The sequence below is a fragment of the Ursus americanus genome, chromosome 9, assembly GCF_024610735.1.
Source record: "Ursus americanus isolate L20-20 chromosome 9, mUrsAme1.1.p, whole genome shotgun sequence".
In the NCBI taxonomy this organism is placed as follows: domain Eukaryota; kingdom Metazoa; phylum Chordata; class Mammalia; order Carnivora; family Ursidae; genus Ursus; species Ursus americanus.
Genome location: NC_142135.1, coordinates 63862140 through 63887741, shown reverse-complemented (window position 1 = coordinate 63887741; position 25602 = coordinate 63862140). Strand labels below are relative to the sequence as shown.

Below are 25602 nucleotides of genomic sequence, written 5' to 3'. Positions count from 1 at the left end.
GAATATGGATATATGGCATCATTTTACAGGACAGAGTTTTATGCTGAATTAAAACAACATATTCTAACCAACCGCCACACTGATGAGCACTGAAATAATCCAAATATCCATCGTTCCAGTGTTGCAAATTGTTACCAAAATAATTTATGCACATTTGTTGTAGCAAATTTTGGCAACTGCCCCTTTAGACAAATTCCATGACTGCAAAAAGGGTAGTATCCACACTTATACTTTGGGTTTGCAAAGATCCACTGCCCTCCCAAAATGCTGAGTCAAATGATGCCCCCAGCTCTGGATGTACGAATACCCATTTTCTCACACGTCAGTCTTTGCCAGTGTGAAAATAAGATTCCCCCCACCAAAAATACTTTTTTTCCTTCTCGCTCTCTCTTTTTTCCATTTCCTTCATTACTAGCTAAGCTAAAGATGTTTTCCTACATTTGTATTTCTTCCTGGAGCTGAGTCTTCTGCCAATTTTCTACTAAGTAGTCTTATTTTTTCCTATAGGTCTTTTTTCTCTTCCTTTTTCTTTTCCCCTATAGATCTTATTTCTCTTGCCTTGTTAAAAGAATCCTTCAGGAACAAGGCAAAGATGTTTCTTCTCACCATTCGTTTTTAATGTCACACTGGAAATCCTAGCTAATGTAATAAAACAAAAAAAAAAGGGAAACACAGTTTAGACTGGAAAAGACATAAAACTATCTTTGTTCACAGGTGACATGACTGTCTACATTGAAAATCCGTAAGAATAGGGAAAAAAAACAAAAAACCCTGGAACTAATGAGTGCTTATAGCAAGGTTGAAGGATACAAGGTTAATATACAAAACCAACCTCTTTCCTGTATACCAGAACGAACAAGTGCAATTTAAAACGTTAAACACGGGGCACTTGGGTGGCTCAGTCGGTTAAGCATCTGCCTTCGGCTCAGGTCATGATCCCAGGGTCCTGGGATCGAACCCTGCATCGGGCTCTCTGCTCAGTGGGAAGCCTGAGTCTCCCTCTCCCTCTGCCTGCTGCTCTGCCTACTTGTGCTCTCTATCTCTCTGTCAAATAAATAAGTAAATAAAATCTTTAAAAGAATAAATAAAATGTAAAACACAATAACCATTTACATTATCATTCCTCAAATAAAATACCTAGGTATAAAGCTAATAAAATATGCACAAGATCTATACGAGAAAATGACCAAATTCAGATGAATAAAATCAAAGAACAACTAAATAAATGGAGAGTTATTACATATTCATGGACGGGAAGATTTAATACTGTCAAAATGTCAGTTCTTCCTAACTTGATCTAGTTTCAATGCAATTCCGATCAAAATTCCAGTACGTTATCTTGCGGATATCAACAAACTAATTCTAAAGTTTAAAGAAAAAGGCAAAAAGATCCAGAGTAGCCAATAATACTGAAAGGAAAAAGCAAAATTGGAAGGACTAACACTACTGGACTTCCAAACTTACCATAAAGCTACAGTAAGTAAGATAGTGTGGTACTGGTGAAAGAAGAAATAGATCAATGAAACAGAATAGAGAGCCAAGAAACAAACCCACAGAAATATACCTAACTGATCTTTGACCACACAACAAAGGTAGTCTGAAGCAAAGACAGTCTCTTCAACCAATGGTCCTGGAACAACTCGAAATCCACATGAAAAAATGAATCTAAACACAGACCTTACACACTTCACAAAAATTAACAAAATGGATTACAGACCTAAATGTAAAATACTAAACTATAAAACTCCTAGAAGAAAACATAAAATAACCTAGATGACCTTGGGTATGGCAATGACTTTTTTAGATACAATACCAAAGGCACAGTGCATTAAAAAAAAAATTGATAAGCCGGACTTCGTTAAAATTAAAACTTCTGCTCTACAAAATCAATGTCAAGAGAAAGAGAAGACAAGCCATGGAATGGGAAAAAATTTGCCAGAGACACATCTGATAAAGGACTGTTATATAAAATATACGAAGAACTCTTAAAACTCAATAATATGAAAACAACTCAATCAAAAAAAGAGCCAAAGACCTTAACAGACACCTCACCAAAGATATACAGATGGCAAAAAAACATTAAAAAACCCTCCACATCATATATCATCAGGAAAATGTGAATTAAAACGACGAGATACCACTATACACCTATGAGGATAGCTAGTCTAAAACACTGACAACACCAAATGCTGATAAAGTGTGGGGTAATAACAACTGTCACTCATTGGCGGAAATGCAAAACAGTACAGCCATTATGGAAGACACCTTGGTGGTTACTTAAAAAACTAAACATACTTTACCCATATGACCCTGCAATCACATTCCTTTGGTATCTTTCCAAAGGAGTTGTAAACTTCGGTCCACACAAAAATCTGCACACAGAGGGGTTTTTTGTTGTTGTTTTTTTGTTTTTTAAAAGGAAGTTTTTTGTTTTTTTTTTTTTTAAGATTTTATTTATTTATTTGACAGAGAGAGAGACAGCCAATGAGAGAGGGAACACAAGCAGGGGGAGTGGGAGAGGAAGAAGCAGGCTCCCAGCGGAGCAAGGAGCCTGATGTGGGGCTCAATCCCAGGACCCTGGGATCATGCCCTGAGCTGAAGGCAGACGCTTAACGACTGAGCCACCCAGGCGCCCCTGCACACAGAGGTTTGAAGCAGTCTTACTTCTAAGTGCCAAAACTTGGAAGCAACCAAGATGTCCTTCACTAGGTGAATGGAAAGATGGTGGTACATCCAGACAACAAACTACTACTCAGTGCTAAAAAGAACTGAGCTATCAGGCCATAAAAGAACAGGGAAGAACCTTCAATGCATATTATTAAGTAAAAGAAAGAAGCCAATCTGAAAAGGCTGGGGACTATATGAATCCAACTATATGACATTCTGAAGATGGCAAAACTAGAGACAATAAAAATATCAGTAGTTGCTAGGGGCTGGGGGAGGAGGGATAATTAGGTAGAGCACAGAGGATTTTAGGGCAATGAAAATACTCTGTATGATACAACTAATGATGGATACATAGTATATATTTGTCCAAACTCATAGAATGTACAACCAAGAGTGAACTCTAATGTATTGTATGGACTTTGCATAATTATGTCTTATCAGTGTAGGTTCATCAGTTGTAAGAGATGTACCTGTCTGGTGGAAGGTGTTGATAATGCGGGAGGCTATACATGTGTTGGAGCTGGAGGCATATGGAAAAATCTCTGTACATTCCTTTTAAATTTACCATGAACCTAAAACTGCTCTAAAAAAATTAAGTCTTTTAAAAAGGTTTGCTTTTTGGAACAGCTTCACTGTTTTTCTTAAAATTTTCTTAAAATGTTCACTATAAAAAATTCAAGGAAAAAGTAAAATGAAGTAAAAAAAATTACCAAAAAATTCCATCACCTACCATTTCATACATAAAAGTCTATAGAGTGAGCAATTTGTATATAAGGAATATTAATTATTTTATTCCTCAATGTGAAAAAAGCTTTATTCTTAATTTTTAAAGTACAGGTGAAATACATCTTTCTTTATAAAAGGTTATCCCTCTTGCATATAAATCTCATTTCACAAATCAAATGGTATCTTCCCAACTGGCTCATTATACTTTCAATAATGGTTTTGCTTTATCTCTTACTATGTTTTAAGAAGTAACTCAGGTATGTTTTAAACTGAATGGGTTTGTACTCTAACTTGTTCAAATAATCACTGGACTATACATAGATGCTTCGTTACTCAAAGAATAATATTCAGTAAAGAAAGACTGCTATTTAAGGAAATTCAAAGATCAATCCTTTTACAAGAAAGTAGGTGACATAGAAAAGCAACAAAGTTGGGAAGAACTAATTTTAAAAATCTAACTTCTCCACTTTCTAACTGTAGGATCTTGGAGAACTCACTTAACCTTTCTGAATCTCAACCATCAAATCTTTAAAAAGACTTATAGGACCCCTTTCAAGCATTAATATCCTGATTCCATTTCCAAAGAAGTCCTAGAGGATTAAGTATGAAGACCTAGCATTAGGAGAATCAAATACCAGAGGGAAAAAAGTTGATGTATGAAGCATTATTTTATATACCTATGGAAAATGGTAAAATACAGCAACAGGATAATAACAAGTTGGAATATAGTAAACCAGTGGTCTACAAACTGGGGCATGCATGTATGAGCCTTAGAAGTACATGGAGAGTTTCAAAGAAACTGATTTCTCAGCTCTCATCTTCCATATGTACAATTTTCTAGAACCATTCTGCTAATCCACTGTATCAGTTTTCATTTACTTCCTCTCCCCTTTCATCTCTTTCTACCACCTCCAAATGAAACTGCAACACTCAACCCTTCCCTATACTTACTGTTGTCTAACAGCTGTTGTGTCACAACATCCAAAGAGCCCGAAGGAGAGTTCAAAATACCCGTGGTGAGAAAGTTAATGACTCTACAGACTGGGGTATCCAATTTTTTTCCCCAAGTAAAGGGGTCACCAATTCTGAGTTCCATGAGTATAAGTTAAACCAAATCTAGTTGCTACCTGACAAAGTATTAAAAATTATTTTGATTATCAATAACTTCATTGTCAACTTGGAAGAATGGGTGATACTGCTAAAATAAAGCACTTTTTATTCATGAGATTTTTCAATACTTTCACTATTAAAGTAAAAGGAAGAATGGAAATGCAAAACAGCATCTTCTCTAATAGTATTTATAAATGGATAAACTATAAATATTTATGAAATAATTGAAAATAGAATCCATTTCCAATAAAATTTTACTGTCTTATTTAATACTTTTTAAATTTTACAATTCATATGTTGTTTTGTCTACTGGCTATAACTGTACTGCTAACTGAAACCAAAATAAATTTGATACAACCTTATGAACATAGAACATTTAATTTTTTTAATTTAAAAATTTTTTAAAGATTTATTTGAGAGAGAGAGAGAGATAGCATGAGCGGGGGGGGGGGGGGGGCAAAGGGAGAGGAAGGAGCAGAGTCCCCGATGCAGGACTCAATACCGGGATCCTAAGATCACGACTTTAGTCAAAGTCAGATGCTTAACTGATTGAGCCACCCAGGTGCCCCAAACATAGGAAATTTTAAATGTTTTTAATTATAATTGTTTTTGCACAGAACTCAGAAGAACTGGGTGACAATACAAAGCATTTTTTATTCCCATTCACTAAATTCATGAATTTACTTACTTTCATTGTAGAAAAGTATGAAGGATGATAGTGTGATTATTATAAAAGATAATATGCAGTGACAGAAAAATAGAAGTGAGTTCAAGAGAAAAATAAGGAATATAAAAATTCTGACTGTTAAAATTAAGATCTTGTTCACGTATTTTTTTAAACAGATGATGGAAAATATCAAGTTGTTAAAAATTCCCTGGAGGTATTTTAAATTGTGATTTAAGTAATACACCAAAAATTATAACATTTACAAATACTGAAACTTAGAGGAAAAATCGTGTTGTTGTTGTTTTTTAAGTAGGCTCCACACCCAGTATGGAACCCAGTGTGGGGCTTGAACCCATGACCCTGAGATCGAGAACCGAGCTGAGATCAAGTCAGATGCTCAACTAAGCCACTCCAGGCACCCCTAGAGAAAAAATTCTTAATGTGTGAGAAAATATATAGAGTCTTTTGTTTGTTTTTCCAGTTCTTTGAAGGGGTATATGAGCAAAAAACCCTGACAGTGAAAGTTAGAACGTATCATTTGTCCTAACCTTCCTAAAATATTGCCTACTGGATATCCCCACTTGGATGCTCCCCAGATACTTGAACTCCACATACTTAAAGTATATTTATTATCTCTTCCCCCTGCCCCCCCCCAGAGAAAAACAAAACCTGCCTCCTCTTCCTATCCGTATTTTTGTTACTAGTTTCATGATCTACCTGGTCTCCCACACTAAAAGAGTAGGAAATTTTTTTTATTAACTCCCACATCAAATCAGTCCCTAGGCCCTAACTCTTAACTCTCTAGTCCTTGTGCCATGGTCATTGTTTATGGTCTCTTCATGAGCTGTCATCAAATAGCTCTTCAAAACCGTAACTATACTTTTAGTATAGTTGACACATGATGTTAGTTTCAGGTGCACAACATAGTGATTTGACAAGTTTATACATTACGCTGGGCTCACCACAAGTGTAGCTACCATCTGCTCCCAAACATCCCTATTACAATATCAGTGACTACATTCTTTATGCTGTGCTTTTTATCCCTGTAAATTATTCATCCCACTCCCACTCCCATTTTGCCCAACCCCTCACTCCCCTCCCCTCTGGCAACTACCAATTTGTTCTCTGTATTTATAGGTCTGATTCTACTTTGTTTATTCTTTTTTTAAAAAAAGATTCCACTTCTGAGTGAAATCATATGGTATTGTCTTTCTCTGACTTATTTCACTTAGCATTATACCCTCTAGGTTCATTCATGTTGTCTCAAATGGCATGATTTCATCCTTTTTTATGGCTTAGCAATATTTCATTGTGCGTGTGTGTGTGTGTGTGCGTGTACACATCTTCCTTATCCATTTGTCGATCAATGGACACTTAGGCTGCTTCCATATCTTGGTTATTGTAAATAATGCTGCAAGAAACATATACCTTTTCAAATTAGTGCTTTTGTTTTCTTTGGGTAAATACCAAGTAGTGGAATTACTGGATTGCATGGTATTTCTGTTTTTAATTTTTTGAGGAACCTCCATACTTTTCCACAGTGGCTGCATAAATTTACACTCCCACCAACAGCGCACAAGAATTACGTTTTCTCCACATCCTTGCCAACACTTGTCATTTTGATTTTAGCCATTCTGACAGGTGTATGGTGATCTCTCATTGGTTTTGATTTCCATTTCCCTGACGATGAGTGATGTTGACCATCTTTCCATGTGTCTGTTGGCCATCTATAGGTCTTCTCTGGAAAAATGTCTGTTTAGGTCTTCTGCCCATTTCTTAATTGGATTTGGGAGGGTGTTTAGTTGTATAAGTTCTTTATATATCTTGGATTTTAATCACTTATCAGAGATATTATTTGCAAATATCTTCTCCCATGCCTTTTTGCTTTACTGATGATTTCCTTCACTATGCAAAGGCTTATTTTAATGTGGTCCCAACAGTTTATTTTTGTTTTTGTTTCTCTTGCCTTAAGGAGACATAGCTAGAAAAACGTTGCTATGACTGATGTCAAAGAGATTACTGCCTGTGCTCTCTTCTAGGATTTTTATGGTTTCAGGTCTACGTTTAGATCTTTAATCCATTTTGAGTTTATTTTTATGTATGGTGTTAAAAGGTACTCCAGTTTTATTCTTTCACATGTAGCTGTCCAGTGTTCCCAGCACCATTTATCAAAGAGCCTGTCTTTTCCCCATATTCTTGCCTTCTTTTGTCATAGATTAATTGACCATATAATCAAGAGTTTATTTCTAGAATTTCTTTTCTGTTCCATTGACCTATGTCTATTTTTGTGCCAGTACCATACTGTTTTGATTACTACAGCTTTGTAGCATAACTTGAAATCTGGAATTGTGATACCTCCAGCTTTTTTTTTTCTAACAATAATTATACTTAAATTTACTTCTCAACATCTCCCATGGAGAGTGAAACTACTTTATAATTGTTAGAGCTATACGAAAATACCGTAATGCATATAATAGAGCCACCCAAAGAAATTACAGAATCATGAAGTTGGAAGGAACCAGAAAAGTCAATCCCTTTGACCATATCCTTATCCAGGTAACTTTCAAGCTGTTGTCTCAATTTATAATCTCATGAAGTAGCCTGATCTCTCTCTGGACATCTCTGTCAGAGATCTGGGCCCAAATACAACTTGTTTCACTTTTTCTAGGATTATTGTGATTAAAAAGAAGATTTATGCTAAAAGAACAACATTGGTAAAATTACACAAAATTCTAAACAAAAAGTTAAAAATTAGGTATAATTTAACATCCAGAGATGGCTTCAATTAGCATTTGGGGATACTTCTGGGTATATTTTTCCTTTTTGTGAGTATGCATGGTGTATAGATATGTATATATTTTGTGATTTAGTTTTAAACAAAATTGGGACAAACTGTAGATAGTAGGTGCTAAAAGTAAAGTAAGGCAAAGTATTAATTTTTTTATTCAACTGCTAAATTACTTTTCAGCAAATTTACAATTTATATCCTACTAGCACTGTGTAATCTTCATGTTATATACTTATTTTATCATTCTTTTAGTTTGCATTTCTTTAATTATTAGTGTGATTAAACACAAGACCTCCCTACTTCCCTATTGTTTCTACCCATTCGTCCTATTCTACTCTCTGCAGTCATATCCTTTTCCAGTGTCATAAAAGGAAGAAGAGAATGCATAGTCTTTAGGGTCAGGTCAGAATGAACCAGAGTTTAATCCACTTCTACTATCTAGTTGTGTTACCTTGGACAAGTGACAACTTTAGGCCTGTATCTTCTCCTGCATATTAGCGACTGCCCTCACAAAGTAGGAACAGGGTAGAGCAATCAAGAACATACAACCAATCAAAATCTAAATTAATCCTCCCCTCCTTTTTCTCGTTCACATGCTAGTCCTTCACCTACTGGAAGACAGCAATGCTCTATCGCCTCTCACCAACCACTTCTCTACCTCCATCCCCATCTTGTTGGCCCAAATCCTGAGGCTTCCCTTCTCCAAGCTAAATGTCTCCAATTTCTTCACTCACATATCAAAAAATGTGCTTTCAAATCACTTCATCATCTTGCTAATATCTTCAGAGTATGATTTAACTTAGTCATGTCCTCCTAGAAAGTGGCATCTAGAACAAAATCCAGATATGATTTGAAAAGACCAGAATACAGGTTATCACCTCACATAATCACCTCAAATCACCAAATGTGTTTTCCTTACCCACATCTATGAGCCAACAAAAATCTATAATCCATAAACCTAAAAGACTAACTATATTCTACTCACCTTCACCGAGGGCAGGCTAGGTTAAAAGTAAGGGTGTAGAACATGACAGGCCTTTGTCAAAGTTCCTGGGATGCCTTGGGCAAGTAATGCATTGTCTCTAAGGTCAGTTTACTCCTTGGGAAAAAAGCTAAAAATGGGAGTAATAGCACTTTATAGAGTTTTTGTAAAGATTAAAAACATCAATTATAGTATCTGGCATGTGAAGTACTCAATAAATAGAAACAAATAATTATCACTGAAACGAGAGTACTGAATATTAAGCACCATTTATCAAGTACTTTACATGGGCTTGAGCTCGAGTGTGGTCTACCCAAAACACAGATAACAGAGTAGGCTTTGCTGAAACTTAGTTAACCAACAACTCATCTTCTTCCCCCAACTCCCCCTGCCCTGCTTTCATCTTCTCCTTCTCCCTCTTGCTGTCATCTTCAGAAAACAAAGAGCCCTCCCTACCAGTAGGTGGAGGCATGGAGCAGTAATCCAAAATTCCTACTCAAAATTAACAAGCAGGAGAAACTTCTGATTTCAACCACAAGATCACTGGCACAGGTCCATTAGGAAGGGAACCTGCCAAGAGCCAAAATGAAGCTCTGCAAGCTTCATAAGCTCATCTACAAACGTAGTTTTTGTTCCTTTCCTCATATACTACTACCTCATATAGTATACCTGAACGCAAATATGGAGAAGTATCGTTTGTGAGTAACCTTTGAAAGACATATTTAACAACAATATAAAAAATCAACAAAGTCTATGGTTGTGTTTAGGCAAGAACAGGCTATTTAAATGTGGGAGAGAATAAACACTCAATTTTCCCTCAATTCAAATTAATCATAAGATATGAGCAATCTGTAGAATAAAAAAGTTTTAAATTGCGTCTAAATTAGAAGATTAAAAATTAATTGTTGAAGTTTTCTGGAATGGCCAAAGGGAATGTAAGAATGCCCAGATCTTAAAGATCTTTAGCCAAGGTACTTCTAACAAAATTAGACTTTATATAAACACAAACACACAGTCTTTGGTACAGAAAATTAAATTCCGTAAGATCTGCATGCAATGAGGGCTCTTTATCACCTAAATTTCCTAAGTGTCTTTAGTCCAACTAAATGGGTATTAACAGTCCTAGGCAAAAATCTGAATTAAGCTAAGCTTTATCAACTTCCTCTTTCTTCAGCTCTTCTTTTCCCAAACTTGTCTTTTTATATCCATCACTAGAAAAAAGTTAATTCTCTAAAATTACTCTGGTCCTTCATGAAAAGAAAAGGAAAACAAGGAAAAAAAAAAAGGAAGGAAGGAGAGAATGGTTGAAACTTACACTAAAGTACGAGCAGAAGTCTTATCAAATTGCCTCAAAGAGAACGGATGGTACCTCTCCTTTCTACCCAAAGTGAGTTTCCTACTCTTCGTAACTCCCTGAAAATGCTTAATATTTTACCTCTTGCAGGACATTTTTGTTTAAAAAAGCATTCTTAAATAGATAGTATGTACAGCTGATGGAACTCTAAGCATAGCAACAAAGCAACAAAATCCGGCCATAGGTCTAAACCTCTTCCAATCACATCCCATAGACTAATAAATGTGTTCCTGATGACAACTTATAAACTAGCAATTTGAACACCCTACTCCTCAATCAGAACTACACTCCAAATACACTATAAATTTACATTAACATTATGTTTGAACATATATTTGAATTATAGCATAAATATATATTACTTCAGAAGTAAAAGCAAAAACATACTACTAAATTTAAATCAAAGTATGAAACATTTCTGAAAATAGAAAAATGAAACCCAGATCCCAACAAAATAAGTGTTTTGGGAGTAGATAGGGAGGAAGGTCTCAGCAACTGAACCACTCCCAGGACATCCCACCGACTGTTCACATTATTCCCTGTATTGGCTTCTGAATGTAGATTTGTGAAGAGGCAACTACTATGATAACAGTAATTTGGAATAATGCACAATTACAAACTAACATTAGATATATAACAGTCCTTACAAATGAGCACAAGATATGCAAATGAAATTTGACAAAAGAGGAAACGCAAATGCACAGAAACACTTCAGAAAGTGTATATGTTTGCTTAGTCTAAGTTGAAACAAACTCAGCGTACCACAGCGCATCTACTAACATAGTAGAACATTTATAAAATGTTTATTATATAATATTATAATCTAGTAATATATGATTGGAGATGAGTGATAACCATTTATCTTAGTATTGTAAAAGGATAGAGCATTCTAGAAAGCCAAAAAATGTTCTTACCTCTTGACCCGTTCTAGTGATACCATTCTAAAGACTTTACCAAACATGCATTAAGGTGTTAAGGTTTTGTGTACAACATCAAGACCTGAAATAGCTCTAACATTCAACATTCAGATAATGGGGTACTCACAAATCAACATGACATCACTACTAATGATCTATACATAAAACTGTACTGTTCTCCGACAGTACAGTAGCCACTAGCCATATGCAGCTATTTAAATAAAACTGAATTTACAATTCAGTTCCTCAGTCAGACTAGTCACATTTCAAGTGCTTACCTAGGTATGTATATGGATAGTGACTATCACACTGGGTACTGCAGAGAAAATTTCCATCATCACAAAAAGTTCTATTGGATAGTGCTGACCTACATACTTTTCTAGACCATCCTCTATCTTCCTCCCCCTACATGCACCCATTTATCTAAAAACATCTACATAATCTTCAGGCTTTGGCCTAAGCCTCAACTACTATGTGAGGCTTCCCCTGATTTATCCAGGAAATTTGGGTTTACCTTCCTGTAGTCTCATTATGCCATGATAACTCCAATACAAAAATTATGTCACGTGTACTCATACCATTGTCCCCAACATAATCCTGTAAACTTCTTTAAGAACCAACTTTTATCCAAGGGACTTGGAATTGTTCTGAAACATACAGGACCTTGAAAATTTGTCATATATTAAGAACACTGCTAAAGACAACAGAGATGTACAGTATGACTACAAGTAGAAAAAAATGTTTATGTTTAGGGAACGTAATGCATCAAAGAAAAATTTGGTTAGGTTGGCAGGCTCACAAGTGAGGTTTTTTTTCAATTACTAATTTTTTACATTTTCTTAGTACCCAACACAAGGAGTCTCATTCTCAGAAGGTGTTCAGTAAATATTTGCGGAATAATTTCTGTATTAAAAAAAAAAAGAAAAAGGAAAAGACACCAAGAATGAACCCTAAAGTAAACAATGGACTCACGGTGGTCATGATGAAGCAATGTAGGTTCAGCAATTTTAACAAATGTCCTACTCCGGTGAGGGATGCTGATAATGGGGGAGGCTATGCATGTACCAGGCCAGAAAGCATATGGGAGATCTCTTTACCTTGCACTCAATTGTGCTGTGAATTTCAAACTGCTCCAGAAAGATAATGTCTTCAAGAAAGAGACCCCAATAGTTTGTTCAATAATACATACCATTGACTTATGATAAATTTAAAAAGTTAGATCACAAATTTCTAACCCAAATATTTCTCTCCAGTACGCAGAAAAATCTAAAATAATCGCAGGTGCAGTGCTTCAGCATGTCATCAATACACTAAATCAACTTCCACACTAAGACCCCACCCATGCAAAGCTCTATGGACACAGTAGTGAACAAGACAATTTCTTTTCTTTTTTTTTTTTTTTTTAGTTTTTATTTATTTATTTGAGAGAGAGAGAGGGAGAGTGGGAGGGAGAAGCAGACTCCCTGGTGAGCAGAGAGCCCAATGTGGGACTTGATCCCAGGACCCTGAGATCATGACCTGAGTCGAAGGCAGATGTTTAACTGACTGAGCCACCCAGGCGCCCCAAACAAGACAATTTCTTCTCTCACAATATTTTATCTAAATAAGAACTTTATTCTGCAAGATAAATCTTTAATCTCAGCTATCAACAACAGACACCCTAAAATGGCAAGAACAAGCTTCTCTTATTATTCTGATTTTTCAAAAACTTCAAAGAACTCATATTAACCATTTGAGAAAGTGGTACATGACCTGGTTTAAAACAAAAAGTTAATGCCTCATTTACTTGGCATTCTTGGGACAGTTGGTATTCCACAGAAATGAATTTTTCAGACAACTCACCCTTATCCATTTAAGCACCAACATTTAAATTGTTTGCCATGGAGATTTTTTTTAAGTGGGAATCTTTCAATTTTTAAAAACAGATTCAATTAAGTATTTTGACTAACAGTGATCGTGTTGTACAACACTCAAACTCCTAAACAGTATGTCCCCAGAGTTCCCTTTTAAAAGCTGCTGGCTTTGAAGAGTTTTTTTTCCGATCTCTGGCTCTGGTGTGTCCGCTGTCAACTTTTGTGACTATCGGTGAGAACCTGAGTCTAGCAGCCGCCAACTCCTGCAAATTTGCTGCTGCTGGCAACACAAGTTTGTCAGAAGTTTGCCTACAACACACAGGCTTTGAGAGGATCGTCAACTCTATATTTTGGGTGCTCGGGCTTCTGCTTATTTTCTGAATCTCTTTGAAGTCTGCAGGTACAAGTTCCAAAATAAGTTCAGGATAAATGAGTTACTGCTATACCTTGATAAAAGTCTTTACATTGTTTTCATATTTAAAACTGATGCCCAGTCGGAGATAACTTCATTACTTATTCATTTGTCCAACAAGTATTAAGCACCTACTATGAGACAGTCTCCAATATTACGGTGAAACTGAAGAACTGAAAAGAATGCTAGTTGTGAACATATTCTAAAATAGAAAGATTCAGAAAAATAATTTCGTAGCACCTAAAAAAAGGAAACCAGGTTTGGGGTTTTTTTAAGCATTAAATGAAACTACAAAACCACCTCAGCTTTTAAAATTTCTGTAGCTTTAGACTTAGAAACTGAAAATTCAAGGGTTTTAATTTAACCAAACATTTATTGTATAGAGCTCTGAATAAGATTCCCAAATTCTCTCTTTTTTTCTATTACACATTCCCATCTAGCCCTAGAGAAATCACTAGCAACGTTATGTTTTAGTATTAAATGATAGTCTAAGTCTTGGTAATGATAAATACACAAAAAAACCCTTTCAGCCATGGTAAGTTTATCATCATTTTCATATTGCGCAACAACGATTAGAAAAAAGTTATAATTCAAGAAACTTTCTGTCCAAATTTTCGTAAGTTCCTATATACTTCACTTTGGATTTTTTTTTAAGCTTTGGGAGTTAGCAAAATATGGTGTGACTCTACAATATTTGCTTTATTTGCCACAATCATATTTTTAAAATTCCATTACCCATTTAAACCTAAGGCTAGGAAATGAGTCAAGAAGGGGAAGGGCTTAAAATTGGTCTCTGAGGATTAATTAAGACAACAGGTAAAACCCTGGTATCAGCCTTTTTTTAAATGCTCTTGGAATCTCCTTTCTCATTCATTTTCTCCTCAGGGAGTAACTTCATTTGTATTTTATAAAAGACTACTGATCATCCTTATTATTAATACTGAACTGGAAATGGGTATTAGTTATGTGCCCGTGATCTGAGAAAGTAAAATAATATTGTGAAATGAAAAAAGTTACTACCATTAAAAACCTTTAATTACTACCATTAAAAACCTTTCCAGCAATGCATTAACATTTCTTCAACATTAATTTTGCAACCTGAAAATGCTTTAAGCTTAAGTGCTATAAAGGCAGAGCACGGATCTAACTTTCAAAACAACAGTGTAGTATTATTTAAACTATTATAGTAACCATAAAAGTTGGCTCTGACCTCATTAGCATACCATCTTGTCCTGTCTTATTTTAAATAAAAACAATTCACAGAGAAATCCAGATGGTCTCTTGCTCTCGCCACCATTTAGGCAAAGAAGCAAATGACAAATATTTACTGGACACACCTATCATAAGCAAAATCTCTACCAGGTGCTATCCACACTACTGGTTTAAAAATATATATACACATAGACCCGCTCAAGATATTTACAATATAATTGAAGACAGAAAATATGCTTCATAAAAGATACTAATACTAACCAATGGGAAAAATAATATTTGAATTAAAAATGGATCATGAACGTTCTGGCAGCAGAAATGGAGGGCACTTGGTTCAAATGTAAACAAAATTGTTTTAGCCTATTTTAAACCTGACAATCAAAATCACCCAGAACTAAGGAGTTGGGCCAACAGCATCACCACAGAAGAACACCGAAATTCTCAGGAGGAACTGGTATTGGACCATTCAAAACAAAGTCTTCCTGTGAGTGCTCATTAGTAGTTCCTCTCCTAAAATCTCCTTATCAAATTAAAAACAAAACTGATTCCTGGTTATCAACTTTGCAGAAACCGAAGCTCTACGGGGAAGCACTCCCGACACTTGTTTCTTTGATAGCACTTAAGGTCCATCCACAGAGTAGAAGGGGCTGGGGAACAGCGACGAGGAACTGGCCTATTGTTCGGAGAACCGCAGGACCATCCGAACGCCACGGGGCGCGCGGGAGCAGGGGGGAGGCGAGGCGCAAACGCGGCACAGGTGTGTGTATGGGGGAAGGGGACAGGTGTGCCCGAGGCCACAACTAAGGTTAGAGAGGCCCGACTTCAAGATCCAGACGTCGAGAAAGGGAGGAAAACAGTCATTCCCGAAGCTTAAACCGCTGAGCACCGAGGGGGGCGGGCCTGGAGAAGGTCCGAAGGGCTCCCAAAGCCCACCCAGGTTGGGCAGGGGGGGGGGGGGAATCAAAGAAGGCCGGTGGACTGAGTGAGTGTGCAAAGCTCGAGGATAAAAGAAAAGGCTCTCGAATCGAGGGCCAGCCTAGAAATCCCCAAACAATGGACAACGCAGGGTATGAGGTAAATGACTAGGAGACTGGGGGTGTCGCGGAGTGACCCGGTGAACCCGGGTGGGAAGGGGGAAACAAAAGAGAGAAGCCCCCAAGTGTGGGTCCCCGGCGGCGGCGGCGGCAATTACCTGTGAGAGTTGCCGGGGATTGGGGCAGCCGAAGAGCGCGGAGCTGGAGCTGAAGCTGATGGCTCCTCGGCGGCTGAGGACGTGCTGGGGGACCGGCCTGTCCAGGGGCAGCACCGGCAGCTGGTAACATACTTCCATTGAATACGCCCGCCCTGCCCCCGCGCGGCGCCCGCCCAGCCGCGGCAGCCGGCCCCTGCGCTGGGAAGGGGCCGCGGCTCGGGGGCGCCGGGCCGAGGCGGGGGCAGGGTGGGCGGGCGCCGACCCCGGGCCGGGAAGCCGCGCTCACGCCTTCCCTACCCCAACACTCCGCCCGGGCCGCCGGCGGGAAGACGCTGCGGCGGCCGCAGCGACAGTTACGAGGACCAGCGCGCGCCCGGCTCCGAGGTGCAAGCGGGGGCAGCACAGGCAAAGTCGGAGGGGGAACCCTGCCGCCCCGGGGCTCCTCGGCCGGGAGGAGCGGGTCTGGGGAGGGCAGAGCAGGAGCGGAGCAAGGACAGAAGAAAGCGGTGCAAGAAAAGACTGCCGGAGCCAGCGGCGAGACCCAGGGCGCGCGGGGCTCGGGACCAGCCACCAGCTCGGGCCACCGCCACCGTCCTGCCCCTCCCCTCCCCCGGAGCCTGACTTCACTCCGCCGCCGGCGCGAGCCCGGCGTAATTCACACTTTGCAGCCGCGGACCATGCGCCAACCACGGCCGCCGCCACCGTGACGTCACGACGCCGCGCCGCAGGCCCCGCGCCTCCGCAGAGCCCAGGGAGACGGACTAGCAGCGGAGGGGGTAAACCGCTTTCCTCCAGTTCTGCACACTAAGCTCGGTCACTGTCGTCTCCCGCCACACGCCGCCCTCCCTCCTCCCCCACCAAAATCAACCCGCAGCTCCCCCTAGCTCTCCCCTGTCTGCCCTCCACCCAAGGCGCGTGCGCACGAGGCCCCGCCGTTTGGGGACAGTCCCCTTATCGCTAAACTCTTGCTTTCGAGCGTGTTGAGGGTGTAAAGTGGGCTCAGCCTGCTCTACAAGCGATATTCCGGCCTTCTGACCCCAGAAACCCAAAACACGCGGCGCACTCGCAGCGCTCAGCCTTAACCGCGGGGTCACCTCTGTGCTTCCCTCCTTGAATTCCCATTCTTGGGCTTCGCTGGGGACCGCTGCGGCAGTGACGTCAGCGGGCCGCGCGGGCACCGTCCCCCCGCTACGTCACTGCCAGTCCCTTGGCGGGGCCCGGCTGGGGCTCTCCCCAGGCAGGTGCGGGCCCCAGGGCTGTCCCGGTAGAGAGGAGGAGAGGAGAGCCGAGAATGCGGGAGTGAGGAGGGGGTGAGAGGGTGGAGGGGAAACACCGCGACTGAGAAAGAAGAAGTGAGAGTATGCACTGGAAAAAATGAGAAAGGAAGGATGATACTGAGAAGACAAAGGAAAAAAGGAGCCTGCATGACCTTTTACCAAAAGTGTTTTTCTTTGTTGGCTTTGATTTTTAGAAAGCGGATGGAGTAAAGAGCTCTTGACCTGGTTTGTAAGCTGCATATGTCATTTGCAGGTTCATTTTGTCACATTTCTCCTCAAACTATCAAAGCTCTTCAGTTGCAACCCATTGTTTCAAATGCATTCCAGCCCCCAGGACTTCAGCCTGAACAAGCTCTTTCCTGCTGGCAAAATTGTTGATTCGGCTCTGCTCTCAGAGCACTCACCCTTCCACTTCTTTGCTATGACTAGCCATTGGCAAGGTGGTAGATCTTTGAAAGTACTGCATAGCCATTACTGATGACATCAGGTATGAAATACTCATGAGTCCATAAATCAAAGTCTGCAAGACCTTGTATCATCTTTCCACCGCATCTGTTTCTTTTACATCACTTAAAAGTTCTACCTCTTCCATGGTTATGTGTCTATTTGTCCGCTCTCTACTATTAAAAGAAAGAAAACTTCCACTGCGGTTTCATGGATGTTGTCTTCACTAGATGGTAAGCTCTCTAATGCAACAACTGACCCACTTATCTTTGGAACCCTAATTACTCCCACAACATCTAGTAGATGTATTGAGCATCTGCTCTACGCTTGGGATGGAGCTAAGCACTCCTATTCTTACAAACACCCCATGAGATAATAGTACCCAAACTGAAACTGGGCCTAGGGAAACATAACTTGTCCTGGATCTTGCATAGATAAATGGCTGAACTAACCAAATAATGTTTTAATTCTCTGTGTATTTAAGCACCCAGAAGGTGGTACTGGTGTTATATCAAATAGTATATGCTTCAAATAACTATCACATTTAATAATATCTAAGAGACTCAGTTCTGTTAAATCATTTGATAAAATGCAGGGCACTAACTAAACAACGCATCTCTCTTCAGAGAGGGGAGCTAGCATTTACTATGCCCCCACTGTGAGCCATGAAAACATTTAACTTAACCCCACACAATAGCCACAAATGTAAAATTTGATACCAATTCTACAGATGAGGAATCAGTTTCCAAGACCGTAAGTCATCTGTACCACTGAACTCTGTTCTGTGTGATTTCAGAACCATGCATTTCCACCACACCACGCAGCGTCTCAAGACCAGAATGTCAACTATTCTCAGTGTTCTTTGTGTACTGGGGAGCGTGTCAGTCAGGGTTCTCCAGAAACAGAACCAATATATATATATATATATGGGGGGGAATTGCTGTGCGTGTACCTTGCCCAAGAGCTGCAGGCCCCCTGCTGCCCCTGGCCAGTAAGGTGAGTCAGCAGGTCATGTGCAAAACTGCAGCGGTACTTGGGACGCTGCATGGACCTACCAAGTGTAATGGCTGGTGCTTCACTTCCACTTCTTAAATCTTTTGCAAATTTCTATTGTGGCCAACCAAAACCCTAAAGAGACGAGAATTCTGGGAAATGTAGTTCCACCTTAGCCAAGTAGCTAGTGCAAACTAATCCAGTCCAAACTCCTGTCAACTTGACATCCATATGCACTTCTTTTAATATTTAATTGTCAAATAAAGACGATAGTAAAATCATGCTTATGTCCATATGATGCAACTATCTCTCATACAACCCAAAACAGCTCCCTCCCTTCCCAAAAGAGGATAGAGTCTTTGAATGGTATTCATCCCTCTTCTTGATGAGTCATATTACCCCCTTTGATATCCTGTAACTTAAATACTAAGACATAAAGTTACCCACTATTAACACATCCTAGGGGAATGAGACAGGGCAAAAAAAAAAAAAAAAAGAATTGATTAATATATACACAAATATATTCATATCAAAATGAGAGGGAAACTCACAACTATTATAGTCCTTGTATCTGCAACTGGCAACATAATCATAATTACTATTTATAACTATTTTCTTTTTTTCCCATTACCTTTTTTAATACCCTTTTACCTTTAGCAAGCGACTCGGCTGATAATAGTTCCTTCACTGATGGGGCAACTCAAATTTTTATTCCTGAAATATCTAGACCATTAGAGGTTCTACTTCTATTGGGTTGTTGTACTTTTCCATTAACTCATATTACAGAGTATGGGAATACTAAGAAGCACCTCCAAAGAATCTCCTGCATTCCAGGAACATTCCCGTGTAATAGCAACTAAAGATCAGCTTAACAGTTAGGATCAATCACTCCAAGCAGTAGAGTAACCCCCTTCTTTGCATGTTGATTAAATATCATGAGGATCCCCAAATGACCAAGTGGCAATCTCAATTTACAGATTGAGCTCTTGCTGTGTACCCCGGTGGAAGCACTCTTTGGGAACTAAGACCTCTGAATCCACAGGTGCAGGAATTGGAAGCAAAATTTTGCGTGGGATTCACTAGGGATAAGAGTGAGAGGATCCATTTCCACTCCCACCCCTTGATTCCTGAACCGCGGATATGTATTTAGATTTAGAACCCCTGGATCCCCTCTGGATCCAGAGCTGCAGGAATTGGAAGCAAAATTTTGCGTGGGATTCACTAGGGATAAGAGTGAGAGGATCCATTTCCACTCCCACCCCTTGATTCCTGAACCGCGGATATGTATTTAGATTTAGAACACATGCCAAAACCTGGAGAACATTATCCTAGCTACAAAAGGTATCGCAACTCAGATGGAGGGATTAATGAGTCTTCCAAAGGCTATTTCAACGCTGCAACAGGGATGAACCTTGGAAACATTCTAAGTGAAGAAGCCAGATGCAAAATGCTACATATTGTATTATTTTGTTTATATAAATTATCCAGAAAAGGCAAACCATAGAGACAGAAAGCCAATTAATAGTCGCGAGTGACTGGGGAGAGGGAGGAATGAGGAGAGACAGCTTAATGGGAATGGGTTTCCTTTTGGGGTGATGAAAAACTTTTGGAACTAGATAGTGATGATGGGTGCACAACATTGTAAATGTCCTTAATGCCATTGAATTGTACACTTATGAATGGTTAAAATAATAAATTTTTATCACAAGAAGAAAAAAAGAAAAAGGCCAATCATTCTATTAAGCCACAACTTCAGGGTAATAGGCAACATAATAAGACCGGTGAATTATACGAGCATGAATCCATTGCTGCCTTTTTTTGTTATAAAATGAGTTTCCTGGTTAAAAGTGGTGCTGTGTAGAATAACACAATGGTGACTAAAATATTTCATAAGTCCATACATGGTTGTTTTGATAGAAGCATTGTAAGTGGGGAAGGAAATTCATTTCCAGAAGCAGTATCTATTTATTCAGTGAGAAAAAAGGTCTGCCCCTTTCATAATGACAGTAGCCCAATTCAATACACCTTGTGGATGGCTGATACCTCTAGGAAACTGAAGCTGGGTCTTAGACTCCACTGTTAGCAAGTTGGACATTTAGCAATACTTGTCTTCAGATTGGCCTTGTTAAGTGGAAATCCATGCTGCTGAGCCCACATCTAACTTGCATCACGGCATCATGGCCACTTTGTTCATGAGTCTGTTTTGTTTTTGTTTTTGTTTTTAAAGATTTTATTTATTTATTTGACAGAGATAGAGACAGCCAGCGAGAGAGGGAACACAGCAGGGGGAGTGGGAGAGGAAGAAGCAGGCTCATAGTGGAGGAGCCTGATGTGGGGCTCGATCCCACAACACCGGGATCACGCCCTGAGCCGAAGGCAGACGCTTAACCGCTGTGCCACCCAGGCGCCCCTGTTCATGAGTCTGTTAGGCAGGGCCAGTGATAAATGAGAGGAAAGGCTGACTGACACACACAGAATGTATCACTCATCCACCTGATTATTATGATCATCCTCTAATGAGATTGCTCTTTCAGATGGCATGAGATACAAATATCTTCACACTCTGCCCATTCAATGTATCCACATATACATCTTCCCCAGACATCGTTGTCATCAATTTTCCAGTCATGTTCCTTCCAAGGTCCAGACCAGGCAGCCAGTCAGACACTGCCCATAAATATATATATATATATATATATATATATATATATATATATATGGAAGTAGCTTATCCATCTGTCAATAGACATGGAGTTGTTTCTACCTTTAGGGTACTGTGAATAATGCTACTATGAACATGAGCGTATAAATATCTGTGTGAGTTCCTGCTTTCAATTCTTTTATATGTATATCCAGAAGTGCAATTGCTAAATCATATGGAAATTCTATATTTAATTTTTGGGGAAACAGGCATACTGTTTACCACATCAGCTGCACCATTTTATATTCCCGTCAGGACTGCACAAAGGTTTCAACTTCTTCACATCATAGCCAACGCATGTATTCTGTTTTTCAATGATAGCCATCCTAATAGATGTAAAATGGTATCGTATTGTGGTCTTGATTTGCATTTCCCTAATGATTAGTGATGTTAAGCTTTGCATAAGTTTTGGAATCAGGAAGTGTGAGTCCTTCAACCTTGTTCTTCTTTTTCAAGATTGTTTTGGCTATTCAGGGTCTCTTGGGATTCCACAAGAATTTTAGGATAGATTTTCCTGTTTTGCAAGAAAGAAATGTCTTTGGAATTCTGATAAGGATTGTAGTAAATCTGTAGATCACTTTGGGTAGTATTAAAATCTTAACAATACCAAATCTTTCAATAATGAATCTGAGGTCTTTTCATTTATTTATACTTTCTTTTAGTTTTTTTCAGCAGTGTTCTATACTTTTTTAAAAAAAATCTTATTTATTTATTTATTTATTTATTTATTTGACACACATGTGAGCGATGGGAGGGGCCAAGGGATAGGGAGAGAGAATCTGAAGCAGACTCTGTGCAGAGAGCAGATCCCAACACAGAGCTCGATTCCACAACTGCAAGATCATGACCTGAGCAGAAGCCAAAAGTTGACACTTTACAAAGAGTTGGACACTCAACCCGCTGAGCCACGTAGGCACCCCAGTGTTTTATACTTTTTAATGTATAAGTCTTTGATCTCCTTGATGAAGTGAATTCCCAAGTATTTTATTCTTTTTCGTGCTATCATCAATAAAATAATTTTTTTAAAAGATTTTATTTATTTATTTATTTGACAGAGAGAGACAGCCAGCGAGAGAGGGAACACAAGCAGGGGGAGTGGGAGAGGAAGAAGCAGGCTCTTAGCAGAGGAGGCTGATGTGGGGCTCGATCCCAGAATGCCGGGATCACTCCCTGAGCCGAAGGCAGACGCCTAACGACTGCGCCACCCAGGCGCCCCAAAAAGATAATTTTCTTATTTTCTTTTTTGAATTGTTCATTATTAGTCACAGAAAAGCCACTGATATTTATGAATTGATTTTGTATCTGCAACTTTGCTGAATTCATTTATTAATTCTATCAGGGTTTTTTTGTGTGCGTGCGAAATCTTTATGGTTTTCTAAACATAAGATCATGTCATCTGCAAACAGATAATTTTACTTCTTCCTTTCCAATTTGGATGCCTTCTATTTCTTTTTCTTGCTTAATTGCTCTGGCTAGAACTTCTAATACCATTTTAAATATAAGGGACAAAAGTGGATATCCTTGTCTTGTTCCTGGTCTTAAAGGAAAAGCACTTAGTCTTTCACCATTGAGTATGATGTTTGCTGTTGGTTTTTCATATATAGCCTTTATTATATTCAGCTAGTTGCCTTCTATTCCTAGTTTGTTAGGTGTTTTTATCATGAAAGAATGTTGAATTCTATCAAATCCTCTTTCTGTATCAATTGAGATGATTGTGTGGGTTTTTTTTCTTCATTCTGTTAATGTATATTACATTGATTGATTTTTAGATGTTCAACCATCCTTGCATTCCAGGAATAATCCTATTTAGTCATGGCATATAATCCTAATATGCTGCTGAATTCAGTTTGCTATTATTTTATTGAGAATTATTGCATTGATATCCATAAGGAATATTGCTCTACAGTTTTCTGTCCTTGAAATGTTCTCATCTGGCTTTGGTATCAGAGTAATGCTGGCCTCATAGAATGAGTTAGGAAGTGTTTCCTCCTCTTCAATTTTTTTGGAAGCGAGAAAAATTTATGTTATTTCTGTTTTAAATATTTGGTATAATTCACTAGTGAAACCAGCTGCTCTAGGACTTTTCTTTGTTAGGAGATTTTGATTATTGATTCAATCTCTTTACTTGTTTTAGGTCTATTTAGATTTTCTATTTCTTTATGATTTAATCTTGGTCGGTTTTCTGTCACTAGAAATTTCTCCATTTCATCTACATTATCCAATTTTTTGGTGTACAGTTGTTCACAATATGCTTTTATAATCCTCTTTATTTTTGTAGAATCTGTGTTAATGTGTTTATTTTCATTTCTGATTTTAGTAATCTAAGCCTTCTTTATTTTGTCATTCTAGCTAATGTTTTGGTAATTTTGTATTCAAAGTAACAAATTTTGGTTTAGTTGATTTTGGTTTAGTTGGTTGTTTGATTTATCTCTGCTCTTGTCTTTATTATTTCCTTCTTTCTAGTAACTTCAGGTTCAATTTATTGTTCTTTCTTTAGTTCCTTAAGGTATAAAGTTACATCATTGATTTGAGATCTCTTTTGTCAAATATGTTATATCTTTAAATTTCCCTCTTAGCACTGTTTTTGCTGCTTCCCATAAATTTTGGTATGTTGTGTTTTTGTTTTCATTTGTCTCAAGATATTTTCTAATATCCTTTGTGATTTGTTCTTTGACCTTTGATCATTTAAGAATGTGTCAGTTTATTTCCACATATTTGCAAATTTTCCAGTTTTCCTTCTGCTGTTAATTTCTAGTTTCATTTCATGGAGGTTGGAGAAATTTCTTTGTATAATGTCAATCTTTTTACATTTATTAATATTTGTTTAGTGGTCTAGCATTTGATCTATCCTTGAGAATGTTTAATGTGCCCTTGAGAAAAATGTATATTCTACTGTTGTTGGCTGGAGTATTCCGTATGCTATGTATATCTGTTAGGTCTGGTTCTTTCATATTGTTGCTCAGTACATTATATCCTGAAATGGTAACAGTCTTTCTTAAATTGATACCAAGCTAATGACAATCACATACAGAAATTCTACTCTCTTATAGCTCTCCTTCCACTTTGTGCTATTGATGTCACAAATTACATCTTTATGTATTTTGTAACTATTAACATAAATTAGTCATTATTTTTTAAGGCATTTATCTTTTAAAATCTCATAGAAAATGAAAGGTGGAGTTACAAACAAAAGTTATAATACCATTTTTTTTAAAGATTTTTTTTTAATTTATTTATGTGACAGAGAGACAGCCAGCGAGAGAGGGAACACAGCAGGGGAGAGGGAGAGGAAGAAGCAGGCTCCCAGCCGAGGAGCCCGATGTGGCACTCGATCCCAGAACGCCAGGATCACGCCCTGAGCGGAAGGCAGACGCCTAACGACTGCGCCACCCAGGCGCCCCTTAATACCATTTTTTATACGTATTCATGTGTTTACCTTTACTGGCAATCTTTATATCTTCATATGACTTTGAGTTATGGTCTAACATCCTTTCATTTCAACTTGAAGGACTGCTTTTAGCATTTCTTATAAGACAAGTCTAATAGAATGAACTCCCTCAGCTTTCATTTATCTAGGAATGTCTTCATTACTCCTTCACTCTTGAAGGACAATTTTGCAAATATAGAATTCTTGATCGACCCTTTTTTTTTTTTTCCTTTTGGTTCCTTAAATATACCATCCCATGGCTTTCTGGACTTCAAAGTTTCTTCTGAGGAACTGGCAGATTATCTCATTGAGGATTTCTTTTTTTTTTTTTTTTTTAATGTTTTTTTATTGCATTATGTTAGTCACCATACAGTACATCCCTGGTTTCTGATGCAAGGTTCGATGATTCATTATTTGCGTATAACACCCAGTGCACCATGCAATACGTGCCCTCCTTACTACCCATCACCGGTCTATCCCAGTCCCCCCCTCCCCTCTGAAGCCCTCAGTTTGTTTCTCAGAGTCCATAGTCTCATTGAGGATTTCTTACATATGAGGTGTCATTTTTCTCTTGTTGCTTTCAAAATTTTCTCTTTGTCTTTGTCTTTCAACAGTTTGACTATAATGTGTCTCAGTGTCGGTCTCTTTGGGTTTATTCTACTGGGGTCTGTTGATCTTGGATTTGTAGATTCATAATTTCCACAAAATTGGAAACTTTTCTGCCATTATTTCTTCGAGTAACTTCTCTGCCTCTCTCTTTCTTCTCCTTCTGGGACTTCTATAAAGCATACATTGGTCCACTTGATGGAATCCCATAAGTTCAACTATCCTTTCTCTAAGTTTGCTGACTTTCTTTTGCCTTCTCAACTTTGCTATCAAA

The 25602-nt window shown here is 38.6% G+C and overlaps 1 protein-coding gene across 5 annotated transcripts in view; it reads right to left on the bottom strand.

The window, feature by feature from the left end:
• Window positions 1-25602, bottom strand: part of PDE7A (phosphodiesterase 7A) — a 263405-nt gene that overhangs the window by 95333 nt on the left and 142470 nt on the right. For 2 of the 5 annotated variants that reach the window (XR_015725837.1, XM_045789011.2), the window contains exon 1: window positions 15881-16169. The exons of the other annotated variants lie outside the window; for them this stretch is intronic. Coding sequence is in view for 1 of the 2 variants with exons in the window: in XM_045789011.2 (XP_045644967.1) it covers window positions 15881-16018 (138 nt within the window). In the remaining variant the exon portion in view is untranslated. Of the gene's footprint in view, window positions 1-15880; window positions 16170-25602 lie in introns of those variants that run through there. 5 annotated transcript variants of the gene reach the window in all.